Source organism: Lontra canadensis, unplaced genomic scaffold (assembly GCF_010015895.1).
Source record: "Lontra canadensis isolate GAN:19392208 unplaced genomic scaffold, GSC_riverotter_1.0 scaffold5, whole genome shotgun sequence".
NCBI lineage: Eukaryota > Metazoa > Chordata > Mammalia > Carnivora > Mustelidae > Lontra > Lontra canadensis.
In genome coordinates, this window is record NW_022630999.1 from 15,956,039 (window position 1) to 15,969,301 (window position 13,263).

The 13,263-nt window shown below is 49.5% G+C and overlaps 2 protein-coding genes across 4 annotated transcripts in view; one reads left to right on the forward strand and one right to left on the reverse strand.

The window, feature by feature from the left end:
- PPARGC1B (PPARG coactivator 1 beta) overlaps nucleotides 1–3,997 on the forward strand; it is a 105,237-nt gene extending 101,240 nt beyond the window's left edge. For both annotated transcript variants that reach the window (XM_032851518.1, XM_032851519.1), the window contains one exon: nucleotides 904–3,997. In XM_032851518.1, coding sequence (XP_032707409.1) covers nucleotides 904–1,004 — 101 coding nt within the window. In that variant the 3' untranslated portion in view covers nucleotides 1,005–3,997. The remainder of the gene's footprint in view (nucleotides 1–903) is intronic.
- An 8,190-nt stretch (nucleotides 3,998–12,187) lies between these two features.
- The window catches only part of PDE6A (phosphodiesterase 6A), a 57,560-nt gene continuing 56,484 nt past the window's right edge, over nucleotides 12,188–13,263 (reverse strand). For both annotated transcript variants that reach the window (XM_032851523.1, XM_032851521.1), the window contains one exon: nucleotides 12,188–12,445. In XM_032851523.1, coding sequence (XP_032707414.1) covers nucleotides 12,366–12,445 — 80 coding nt within the window. In that variant the 3' untranslated portion in view covers nucleotides 12,188–12,365. The remainder of the gene's footprint in view (nucleotides 12,446–13,263) is intronic.

A 13,263-nucleotide genomic window follows, 5' to 3' on the forward strand; every position in this document is an offset into this window, starting at 1 on the left:
CACACTCCAGGAACACCTAAAGCCCCCTGTGGACCCAGCTCCCACACTAAAGTGTGCCGATGGGTAAAACTTCGCGGGCTGGAGGCTGCCATCTTGTTTTCCTTCTGGTCTCTGGTCGGTCTTATCATGTCTCAAGACTGGTACCAAGAGAGAGATTTAAGGCCCCTGTGGCCTCTTGGAAGGTCTGGTCTTACGTTCACAGCCAGCTGGCAGAACCAGATTAACTGTCTCTCTGACCTCCCAGGGCCTGTGGCCACCCTGCTGCTTTTCGGGGGCATTCCACGGTGGCCCCAACAGGCAGCAGACAGCCTTGTTGGTTCACGGGCCACAGTGAAATGATGTCGTCACCCCCACCCCTCACCACTGGGGGACGAGTTAGTGAAGAAGGACAGACACGGACTATTTAGGAGAGAACGCTCTGTAGAGGGGAATCTGACATAGCCTTCATAGCATGGGGTGAGGGTGAGGAAACGCAGAGGGCTCCTGGCCAGGCGGTGCTGCGCCTGGCTGCCCGTCCACGCACGTGGGACCTGGTTCCATCTCTGCACCATGAGGGCGTCCTAGCTTCGTAGGCCACCTTATGTGACTCGGGTAGTGGTCTCCTAGTGGGCAGGAAGCTCTTAGGGAAACAGATGTATAGGATATCGGAGCCAGAGAGGAGCTCTGGGGTGTGCTAGTTGGGGCCACCACGTTCTGGAAACAGGGCACCCCCGAGACACTGATGACCGGGCGGAGGGGTCCCAGTTGGCTGGCAGGGGGTAATGCTTGCTGTCTGGTGCTGTCTGAGGCGTCGGCCACTCACGCTCCCCGGGGCTGACGCTGGTGGCAGATCTTCTAACCGTCCGGCCTCTCTGAGTTGCTCACTGCCTTCCCCTCTCATTGACTCCTTCACCCCCTGCCCAGATTCCAATTCAGAAGAGGCCCTCCCTGCGTCCATGAAAAACAAGTACGAAGCCATGGATTTTGACAGCTTACTGAAGGAGGCCCAGCAGAGCCTGCATTGATAACAGCCTTAACCTTCGAGGAATACCTCAATACCTCAGACAAGGCCCTTCCAATATGTTTACGTTTTCAAAGAAATTAAGTATACGAGAAGGCCAGAGCGCGAGCGCGTGAGAGAGAGAGAGAGAGACTTGAAACTGCTGTCCTTTTAAAAAAAAAAAAACAAATCAATGTTTACATTGAACAAAGCTGCTTCTGTCTGTGAGTTTCCATGATGTTGACGTCCCACTGCCACTGTAGCGTCCTCGCTTCCGGCGGGCGGCCCCGGGCGTGCCTCCCAGTGCTGGATCAGTCCCCCACGTCCCTTATCTCCCTGACCGACTTCCCTCGTAGACGTGCAGCCGTGTTCACCATAACATTTCTTGTCCATAGTATGTGATGATGAAATTGTTACTCGTGAATAGAATCAGGATTATATGCTCATTTTTAATTGAAGAAAAAAAATATATCCTTCAAATAATGTATTTATGGCTCAGACGTACTGTGCCTGGGATTATTGTATTGCTTCCTTGATTTTTTAACTATGCACTGTTGTGAGGTGTTTGCCACTGAGCTGCTCTGCTTCCTCTGCCAGAAAGCTCTAGAGGTGCTGGGTGGCTGGTAGGTTGGTCCCCAGGGCAGTGTGGCCCGCAGCCACAACTCGGAGCAGTGGAGAGAGGCTTCTGAGACTTGCCTGCCAAGCTCTGCCCTGAGTCAAACTGAGTATGCACAGGTCCAGTTCCAGTCAGAACCCTCACTGGGCGCCAGCTGGTGCTCAGAACTTGGGCCCGGCCTGGAGTGCTGGGATCCTAGCAGACCTCATAAGGCAGGCGGGGTGAGCCTCCTGATCCTTGTTTTTCCAGGTGAGGCGGGCAGTGCCCCAAGAGGTGATGGGCCTTGCCTGAGGTCCCACAGCCAGTGACGAGGCAGAGCAGTGACCCAGCCTAGGCCTCCTGATGACTGATCCCATGCTGCTGCAGTAGCTTTGGGTAAAAAGGCACAGTTTCAGGGGCTGGTAGAGGTGAGGCCAGCTACGCTGAGCCACAGGCTAGAGGCCTCTGGGCTTACTTGGAGGGTTAAGTCAGCAGCTGGCTCCCCAGCATTAGGCAGGTTTAGGCTCAGTGTTCGTCTTGACCTAGAGGGTTCTGTGGTTTGCCTACACCTGTGGACATGCCACCAGAACTTTAGTGACACACCTGGAGTGGCACAGGCAGGTGATCAGGGAACAGTCATCCTTCTGGGGCCAGCCACGAACCCATCGTCCTTCTACCAGCTCATCTTTCCCATTCCTTCACCTGTAGGGGGGTTCGGGTAGCATGAGGCAGAGGGAGCGAGGCGGGGGCATGTGAGGACTGGGGGTGGATAAAACAATTGCCAAGGTCCTTTCCAGCTTAGACAACATTCTAATTGGGCTTTACTTTAAATTTTATGTTCTTGAGTGATGTCAAACCATGTCTAGCTGGGATGCTCTGCGGGTGCCTTGGGGGCCATTTGTGAGGGCAAGTGTGACCAGGGAGGGTATGAGCTTGTGACCGCTGCTTCAGAAAGAGCAGCTCCAACTTCATCTTGTTCAGATGTCAGGGTTCCTTGGGAAATTTTTGTATTAAAAAGAAAGAGAAAAGTTCTGCTTGCTTTAAACATGTTTGAAATTAACTCATTAAACTCAACAAGCTAATTCAGTGTGTTGCTCCTACCAGGCTTAGAACTTTGAGAATTGGTAGTTGATTATTACTGTTATTTTTAAAGTGATCAAATACCTGAGTAGTAATGCTGGGCCAGTGAGCATGTCCTGGGAGATGAGCATACTCCAAGCCCATGGAGAGGGCTGGAGGAAACGGGCTTTAGAAGGAATAGGGAATTTGAGCTCCCATATATCCCTCCTGGGCCCCAACTTCCTTTTCTGTGAAATGGACTGAGCGGGAGAAGTGGGCAAGTTGATCCCTAAGGTCCCTGCCAGCTCTTAGCTTCTGCAAAGATGGTATCTAGCTCAAGATGGCAAAAACATGACACATGTACCACTACTTCCACATCCTTGGCCAGTGGCAGGCATAACTAAACCACAGAACTCATGTTCTTTGAGCTTGAGAGTTCATTTAGAACTCTGAGCACAGTGCTCTGGACAGCCATTATTAATGGGCCAGAGTTTATCATTTGACATTCTGGTCTGATCTTTTGAGAGGTTTCCATCATACAGAACCAAATGGTGGCTGGGATTCATGCTGCCCATCCCTTTCTATCATGTCCTGATCTATGAGAGAAAATTTCCCTAAAGCCATTCACTGGCAGAGACTCCCAATAATACTGTGACACATAACCCCTACTTGAGTGTGGGGCACGGGGGAGCAAGCGGAATAGCAGATATGATATGTTTGAGGGAGGTGGGGTTTATGAGGATGAACCAAACAAAGGGACTTCCACAGCACAGACCTGAACATTGTAAATTCCTTTTATAGCTATTCACTGCCTAGCACACAGTAGGCATACAATAAATGGGTATGGAATGCACTACAGTAGAATTTAAATCTGCCTGCTGCCTCTCCTAAGTCCTAATTTGCACCGAGGAGTACACTGAGGGTTTGTCCTGTGGAAGCCAGTAGGAAGGAACTCCAGATTCAGAGTCTGGAGAGCTGCGTTGAGTTTTGGCTCCACCAAGAACTTTGTGACCTTGAGTCTTGCCTAAGTCACAGAATCCCACCCCCACTCCCCTCTGCTGCAGAAGGAGTTGGGCTAGAGGTTCTCTAAGCCCCTCCTACTTGCTTGTTCCTCGTTTGCCCTAAGTCAGAAATTCTCCCCTGGGCAGGTGGTATGGGAGGGTAAAGAAAGGCAGATTTTTAGTGGAAGACCAGTCTCTCCTCCCGTCTTCTGGGTCAGCTGAGGCTCCCCATCCACTTCAGATGAATACAGGGCACTCAAAGTTACTTAGCCCCTGCCCCTAGAGCAGAGCAGAGATCCAAGCTTGGCACCCGGTGGCACCATGCCTCAGGTCAGGGCTGGCTGCAGGGGGAGAGGATGCCGGCCGGCCGGCCAAGAGCACGAGGCACTTTCTGCTTGCTGTCCCATCCCTGCAAGGCTATAAGTTCAAAAACTGACCGAGCCTACAGACAACCTCTATCTGGAAGACTCAATTCGGTGCTGTGTATTACAACCAAGGAGACTCCAGGGTCTCTCCAGGAGAACCAGTACACCTTGGTCTGTTGCCCACCATATTAAGGAGGAACCCAGAGGGAGCAGCTGCCATTGGCAACCACCTCACTGTAGCTGTGTCCTAGTATTTGCTCTGGATGATGTTTACATGTGATTGCCATAAAAGCTTACTGTAGACTGTGTTGACAGCCGCCCAGGCTGTACTGTCCATCTCTGTGCTGTGCTGGTGTTTCCAGAAATGTCCGATCCAACCGCTAAGTGGAATTCTTCATCTCCTTCCTCAGTCAGTACCAGGCTGAATCAGAATCCTCACTCTTGGGGGTTCTGGTTACCGAAGGAAAATGCATCAAAGAGGTAAAGAATATGAGTGGATGGAGTGCAGAAAGCCCCACCTCCCACCACCCCCTTAGCCCATCACACCTTGCTCCCAATCCAGGAAACAGCTTTTGAGTCAAAGAGCCACGAGTCAGGTGTCTGCGTCTGCTGTGGGGCCTTGGAGTGTGGCGTGCTGACCGTGCTCGGGGGGGTGGGGGGGGCTTTGGGGGCGGGAGGAGGAAAGGGGGAGAGCTCTGAGCTGCAAACACTCGGTACCCACGTCCTGGTGTAGGAAGAGATGCACTTAGAAGTCTTTTCATTGCGTAGAACCTGTGCTGATGGAAGTTTTGAGAGCTGTTTCTTCCAGGCATATGCGGCCTGCCCGCTGAGGCCAGCGTGCAGGTGGTGAGAGGAGGTGGCACGGAAGGCCTTGATAATGTGGTCCTTGTGCAGGCATGGGGAGAACCTCACCCCAGGCCTTGGGTTCTGTTGAAATCTCAGCCTGAGAGAGACAGACCCCGGACGGTGGGTTGCTCTGACTCACAGAGTCAGAAACCTGTAGTATTTTTCTTAGCATCTGGAATGCAGTGGTTACCCTCAGATAGGACTAAGGAAAGGAATGGGATGCTGTACAAAAGCTAATAAAATGAACCTTATGGTTTTGTTGGCCAAAGAAGAGGGACCCCCTCACCCCTTCCCACTGGGGCAGAAAGCAAGCAGTTAGTGCTTCTGTGCAATATGTTGAAGCTGGGCCCCGAGTCCCCGGGGGGATTTGCCCACAGAGGTGGGCTCAGGGGCAGTGTGCAGAGTCCGGAGGTACAGGGTAAATGGAGGGGGAGCTCGGGGGCTGGAAAACCCACAGAAATGCCCTGGGCCCAAAACAGATGCTGGGTCGGGGGAGGACCCCCGGGAACCGGCCGAAGGATGCCAGGAAGTAGGCAGAGGCTGACTTTGCATTGAACCAATAAAAGCACCTTGAGAAACCACAACATTTCAGCCTGGCTCCGTGTTTCTACACTGGCAGATACGGGTTTCCTTCGGCTGTGTGAGGTACTCTTCTAGGGCTTGGGCTGGGGTCGGGAGGGGGGCCGGTCGGAGAAGGGAGCGGGATCCCTTCCTAAATAGTGGCAGAGTCGATCCTAGGGCTAGCCTGTTGCTGGCCCTTTGGGTGGAGGCCCTCGAGAAAGGGAACCATGAGTTTAGATCTCAGTACATATTTTTATGTACATATAAAAAGCTAAAAGAGCCCAGCTGATGGAAATGGGTTTACAGAGCAAGTCTCCTAACTATAAGCCATCTCAGTGAGAAACCTGACACTTCTCACTTGCTGTGTGATCTGGGGCCTCCTGTGTTCTCTCCACTAAGGAAGGAGAGCGTTGGACGGAATGAGCACCAGGGTCCCTTTCGAACTCCTGGGGTTCACACGCGGGAGCATCGGGAGTCCGTCACTTCCCTGTGAAACCGATCTCATCCTGGGGCTGCTTCCAGCTTCAGTCCCTGGCGAGAGTTCTCCCCGCAAGGTCACCAACCAGCAGCAGATTCAAACCCACGTGGTCCTGGCCGAGTTCCCTTGTATGAGGAGGCCAGCTCCCCAGGCCAGATCTAAGCCATAGTTTCTCATGGGGATGGTGAGAAGTTCGACCGCCGCTTGGCTAGGTGGCGGTTGCACATCTCACGTTAGCCTTGTCATCGTCCCCACAGAACAGCTTTTAATCCGAATGTTGTGACCGCTTGGCTGTTTCTCTCTCGCTCTCAGACGATACTAGCAATACACTTGTTTTTTTTTTCACAACAGCTTCACTTAGGCACTTTTCACACATTTCCTTCAAATGATTGTAAAACCTATGGGGCAACAGGAGGCACTGATCACGCTGCATATGTTTAGGGCAGCTTTTGCTTTTTGTTTCTTTAATAATCCAGCTGTGCTGGCCGAGGCTTTGAGGTCTCAGGGGACAGATTTTCAGATATTCCGGTTCTTCAGATGATGCCTTGCAGATTTTGGAAGCAGATAGAAACCCAGCTCCACAAGCCAGGGGCTTGGAGAATACGTTTTTGTAGGTGGTCCATCCCTGGTCAGAGCAATGCCTCAAAGACATGTTTTTATAGCTAAACCCCCTTTGTGCTGTATATTTTGTCAAAGGATCCTGCAAGGAACCCCAACAGAGCCTCCTTTCCCACTTGGCCAGCCTTGCCCCTGCGTGTCTTGTGAAAGGATTGGTCAGCGTCCGCCTCAGCACTTTGCCTTATCAACGTCTGGTCGCCCTCTAGTGGCCAAAGACTGTATCCACCAGCTACCCAGATGGAAGGCAAATAAACCCTTTGGCCACCTTGCTGACCAGCACCAGTTTGGGGAATTAAATGTCATGGCCTGAGTGAACTGTCTGTGTGCTTAGGATCTGGTGTAACACCAGTCAGAAGACTCCAGAAGCAACCAGTTAGTAGACTTGCATAGACTGAGAAGCACACTAATTACCCTGTGGGCAGAGGAGACAGGAGTGGACCCTGTGTCCAGGTGCCCAGGAGGGGTTTACTGTAACCGCAATACTAGCAGCCCAGCTGCTGACCTTGTTAAGTGAACCTCTGGTAGGTGGCCCGCACTGTACCCTCAGGGTGAGCAAAGAGGTTAGGTGTGAGGATTCTGGGGCCAGGGATTGGGGGAGGGGCCTGGCCATGGCCTTTGATGTGATCCACTGAATAGCCAAACAGGTGTTTTTTGTTTTGTTTTTTTTTTTTTCCTTTTGGTTTGGTTTTGTATTTTGTATTGAAAAATGTTGTCAAATGTTTTTGTGTTAGGAATAAAAAGTCATAAACTCTTCCCAACTTTGTTTCTTGAGGGGCGTTCTGAGTCCGATGGAAACAGGTTGGAGATCTCAAGGGGAGTGTGGTCAGTGGAACAGGGAGGCGGACTGCCTGAATTTCCAGATGGTCTCTGGGGAAGACGACCATGCAGAAGTCCGCCTCAGTGCAGCCTGCTCTGGGAATTCACGCCCGCCTCCTTGTGCCATGGTATTAGCATTGGCTTCGAGGACCTGTGTCCTCCGGGGGCGGCTGCTAAGGTTGGAACCAACACAAGACCCCTCTCTCCAACCCCAGGTTTCTAAAGAGACGGTGTCTGTAGCTAGCCTTAATCGACTGGGCGAGGTGGTCCCTGTGGTCCCTTCCAGCATTTCCAAATCTTGGACTCAAATCCTTTTCTCTTGGTGTGACCATGCAGCCTAGAGAATTCTGAGCAATAGGAAGCCAGGGCTTTCCCCAGCTCTGGGACAGGGTCAAACCAGGGAATGGCTAAACTTGTTAGGTTTGGGCATCCCCAGGGGTACTACTGTAGGGGGCATTATTTATTGGGAAGCTCAACAAGGTAACTACAGCCTGGGGTGCATGAGCGCAAGGCTGTGTGTGTGTATGCCTGTGTGTGGGTGTGTGTGTGCGTGTGCACGTGTGTCTGCTCGTGTGCGTGCCTGTGTTTGTGTGTATGTGTGGAATTACATTGATGCATTTCTTGAGAAAGGTGCAAGAATTTCACCTACACAGAGGGACACATCTGCTTTGTTATTTATAATAGAAAGCTAAATTTTAATTTTTTAAAGGACACTGCTAATGATTGAGAATCGAGTTTTTAGTTTTGCTATTTTTTTTAATTGGTAGAGGATTTTTATATATTTTTTCCATTTTGTTGGGTTGTGTCCTTATTTATATAAATACTTTATCTGTAACAGGCAAGGAAGACACCTTCTTTGCTTTTAATTATTGTGGTTGTCATCGTCCCTATTTTATTTCTGGTGTGATTTATCTGTCTTACCTTCTAAATGAGAAACCGTTTTCCTGTATTTGTACATTGTCAGATTCTATAGTTTCATAGATAATTTAACCAAATTGCTCTATGTATTATTATTCCGTGAGTATAAAGTTCTATTTTAACGTCTGTAAATACTTCAGAACTGGCTTCTTTCCTCAGACTCCTACTGTGGGGTTATTGTTTACATCACAAAAACTGTAGAATCTCTATGCTCATGTACTGTAAATAGTGAAGTGATCTGCTTATAAATAAACTTAACAAATACACTATGGAGATTAAAAAAGAAAATACCACCCACAGCCCTATCCTGGTGTGTCTTTATTTGTCGATGTGTTTGCTGAGGGACACCCTGCCCACTAAGTGGGAAAAGGATTCCGGTTTTGGGCTCAATTTCCCGGAGAAAAGCCTGGTCCAGGTGGGCCCTGCAGCAGCCCCCCACCCTGGCCCTTCCTTCCTTCTGTCACATTGCATGGAGATCATGAACCAGTCGGGTGGAGCAGCCGTTCATGACCAGCTTCTCGTTATGACTTTTCGAAAATTCTCTCGCTTTCTGCACAAGGACTTCCTTGTCTGGCTACGTCGCCTTTTTCACATGAGCGCACTAAATAAACATGCGGAAAGTGATATTTTGACGTTTTCAAGCAAAAACACTCAGCAACTGACAACTGCAAAACAGTTTCTGGTCCTCCAAAAAAAAAAAAAAACCCACACACACAAAAAAAACGTTTTTGGCCAGAGGATCTGAAGAACAGACCTGAACTGTGTGCTGCATGTGCGTGCCTTTGAGCTGTTTTTCTGTGCCCTCTTACCCCCAGAAGAGGTGAAGACCGGACTGTCGGTCTTGGACGTGGTGTCATTTCTTTGGTTTCAGGTCCTCGCGGTTTAGCCTTTATTTTGCCTTAAAGCTGCTTTAGCTTTATTTTCTAGGTGCTGTTTGAGTGTAAGAGCCCCGTGGATCTCCATGTGCCCACAAAGGGTGGAAACATTGGTGAAGAAAATCACAGACACAGGAGAACAAGTCCAATAAGCCGTTCCTTTCTATGTTCTGTGCAAGCTATTTTCAAGTTGTTAATTTCCTACATAAACTCGCTCTCATTTTCTGGTGATTTATTTTCCCAGTCTGGAAACGGTTTGGATTTCTGCCGTTGGAGAGGAGCCCGTCATGATATTTCCCATGCGGATGAACGGGGATGTTTCCACTGGGCAGCAGGGTACTGTGACTTGGGTTAGTGTTTCAAGAGGTTATCCATGGGACTGATCGCACAGTTTCTGTCGCCCCCTTGCTTGATGGTAAAGTCCAGGAAAGCAAGGCTCTTTCTCTGTTCATGGCGGGCTGCCCAGCCCTATTGCTCAGGAATTCATGAATGGATGAGTGAGTGGATCCTACCCGTGGCCTGATGACTGGACACAGCTAGGGAGGCAGCCAAGCTACGGAGTCACGGAAATAATCCCTTCAAAGATGCAGTCAGTGGTGTGGGAGATTTGGAGGCTCGAGACCTGTGTTTGAGACCCAACTCTGCCACTTCTGTATTGTGCAAACTTGCGTTAAGTCATCTCTTTGGCCCCTGGTTTCCTTGAGTATGAAACTAGATGATCTGCTTAGAGGTCCCTTATGTTCTAAAAAAGCTGGTTCTCAGAAGCAGTATGGTGCAGGGACAATGGTGACAAGCCAGGAGTCTGGTGTCAAGCTGTTTGGCTTTGAGTCTTGACTCCACCACTTACCAGCTGGGTGTCCTCAGGCAGCTTTCCTAGCCTGAGTCTCGTACGGATGTGATAAATGGGGCTAGTGGTGGTTTCAACCTTTAGGATTGTGAGGGTGAAATTAGGTCATGAACAGTATATAGGACATCTTGGAAGGTGCTTAATCAATGGGAGCGTCTACCCTCCTACACGGTCTTTCTGGTGCTAACCATAGCCCCGTGAGAGGCATGGCGGGGACTGTGACTCATGTGACAGATGGGGAAGGCTGAGGCCTGGGGAGAGCAGAGAGAACCTGCTCAGGGAATGGAGCCAGGACCAGCATCTGTATGTTCCTGGGTGACATTTACCTCTCCTCTTTACTCTGCCACGTAACTGCTATGAGTGGCAGGCTTGGGGACATGTCTCTGTTTAAAGACTCTGAGAGCATCAATTTCAGGAGGGCAGAATATCTAACTCAAGAGTTAAAAGATGAGGGTTCCAGACTCAGCTTCTTAGTGACATCCCGAACTGCAAACATGGGCAGGGCTCGTGTGCCAGGAGCCGGGAGTGATGAGCTATGGCTGTCACAGGGCTATGTGCTGGGTACACTGTGTTCTCTGTGACTTCGGTCATCTGGACAGAAGCCAGGGGACTGCGCCACGAGCTTCGCCCAGCTCATCACTTCACTGGCTGCCATTCCTCATTTATGTAGGAAGGGAGGTTAGAGGAGATCCCTGGTTTACATGGAGTTTGGAGAAAACTTTTGGTCCCCTCCTGCAAGCCAATGTTTTAACACATTAACTTCTGCTTTGATATGTTCTCTCTGGGAGGAAGAGAAATTCTAGAACTACTGCCCACCTTGAGAAGAACTGGGGACAGAGGAGCATGTCAGACACCAGTACAAGGAGGCAGACGGGTAAATCCAGAATATGGGACAGCTGACTCTGTTTCCGCAATAAGTCATTGACAAAGGAAAAAGAAGGGAGTGCTTTTGTAGGTTAAAAGAGGCTTAAGAGACATAACCAGTTAAAGTGTGAAACTCGTTTGGGTTATATCAAGCAAACCAATTAATTTGGACACTTTTGCGACTTGTGGGGGTGAGGTGATGAAGGACAGGTGTCCCCAGTTGGGCTCCCCAGAAAGGAGCCTCTGTGGTGGTCTTGGTCTGCAAAGTGTTTATTAAGGAGTGGGACCAACACCCGGGGAAGGGAAGGGAGTAGGAGCGGGCAGAGGGAGAAGCTGAGCTGTGATGGAGCTCTGGTGGCAGCCTTGGTGATCCCACGAGTATCTAGTCCTGGGGCTAGAAAGGCCCTTTGCCGCACCTTAATACCGGGTATGGCCCTGTCGTGTGTAGGCCATTCTGGGAGTGACCTTGGGCAGAGTGTCTCCCTGCAGCTGAAGTCATGTCTGAGGGCTGTGGGACAGCACCGAGAGCTGCAGGGACCGCAAATCCTTTAATCTTCAGGAAAGTGTCTGTACAGCTCATCACAGCCTCTGCCACGACTGGATGTGACGTGTTCGTTTGCTGCGTGTGATAATGATGTGGTTATATTAGAAAACACCCAGATGTTTTTAAAGACATGTAATGGAGGAGTGAGAGGATAGGTCTGAAACGTGCTTGTAAATACTTCTGCTAAAGGGCACCTGGCTGGCTCCTTTGGGGAAGAGCATGCTACTCTCGATTTCAGGGTAGTGAGTTTGAGCCCCACGTTGGGTGTAGAGATTACTTCACTCAATAAATACCCTTCAAAAAAGAAAAAGACCATCAATTTTATTTTCATTTTTTATTAACATAAAATGTATTCTTTGCCCCACGGGTACAGGTCTGTGAATCATCAGGCTTATACATTTCACAACACTCACCATAGCATGTAACCTCCCCAATGTCCATAACCCAACCACCCTATCCCTACCCCCCACACCCCAGCAACCCTCAGTTTGATTAATCGGGAGATTAAGAGAAAAGACCATGAATTTAATAAAGAAAAATACTTCAGCTAAGAGAAAAAAGGTACGAAAGAAAGGTAAAAGGATGGATGGAGCAAATGTGTCAGAATCTTAATACTGGAACCCGGGTGATGAGGAGGGAGGGGAGGGATTGGTTGTACAGTTCTCTACTTTTGAGGATGCTGGACAGTTGTTATAAGAAAACATACACTAAAAGCATAAGAACGAAAATGATTCTAAGCAAGCTGGTGAGTCTGGCCTTAATGAAATGTTTAATTGATGTCTCTGCTGGCTAGCTGGTGGGGTTTAGCTCAATAACAAAATTCTCAAAACTGAAAAAAAATGTGTGAACAACACTAGATAGGATGTAAGCTAAATTATCTTCCAGCTTTCAAATCCTATTACGCTTTTACTTCACAAGCAGGGTTTTGGTTTTCCGCCGGTTTGTGTAATCTCTTTCCAGAAGGTTGGTGCCCTTCCGTTCCCTGGATGCTGGTACGCGTTACTGGATGCAGCAGGACTTGGATGCAGGTGCGCCCCCTGCTGGGCCAGGGTTGCCACCCGGCTGATTTCCCGCAGCAGCTGCAGACAGGAAAGAGGACCCACCAGCTGAGAGGAGGCTACCAGGCACTTCCCCTTTGCCCTGGTTTAGACCAAGAGTTGCAAACTCAGGGGCTTTCTAAGGCCTGCAAATAATCACACATGCAGAAGGGAAACCAAGAGAAACCATGAATGGGAAATAGAATAAGAAGCCCAATTTAATGTAAATGGCAACCAGCACTGGTCACTACTGTCTGGGAGACAACAGGGAGTGCTGGAGACTAGGGCAAACTGGAGAGATCCCCTGTCCTGTCTGAAGGGGGAAGTTGCCACCCAGCTCCAGCTTCTTGTTGTCCTGTAGAAATGCAGACTGGTGTGGCCAAATACTGACATTTTATTTTATTTTTTAATTTAATTAATTGATTAATTCATTTATATCTTATTTATTTTTCAGAGAGAGAGAGAGCACAAGCAGGGAAGCAGCAGACAAAGGGAGAAGCAGACTTCCTGCTGAGCAGAGAGCCCAATGAGGGACTTGATCCCAGGACTCTGGGATCATGACCTGAGCTAAAAGTAGATGCTTAACTGACTGAGCCACCCAGGCTTCCCCGAATACTGACCTTTCAAAGAAGAAATGCTGGTTTTTAAAAAAATTTGAAATATCCCAGATTTAAAACATGGACAGCAAATTCACATTAAAAGAATGCAGGCCAGGGATGCCTGGGTGGTTCAGTGGGTTAAGCATCTACCTTCAGCTCAGGCCATGATCCCAGGGTCCTGGGATCGAGCCCGGAATTGGGCTCCTTGCTCAGCATGGAATCTGCTTCTCCCTCTCCCTCTGCCTGCTGCTCCCCCTGCTT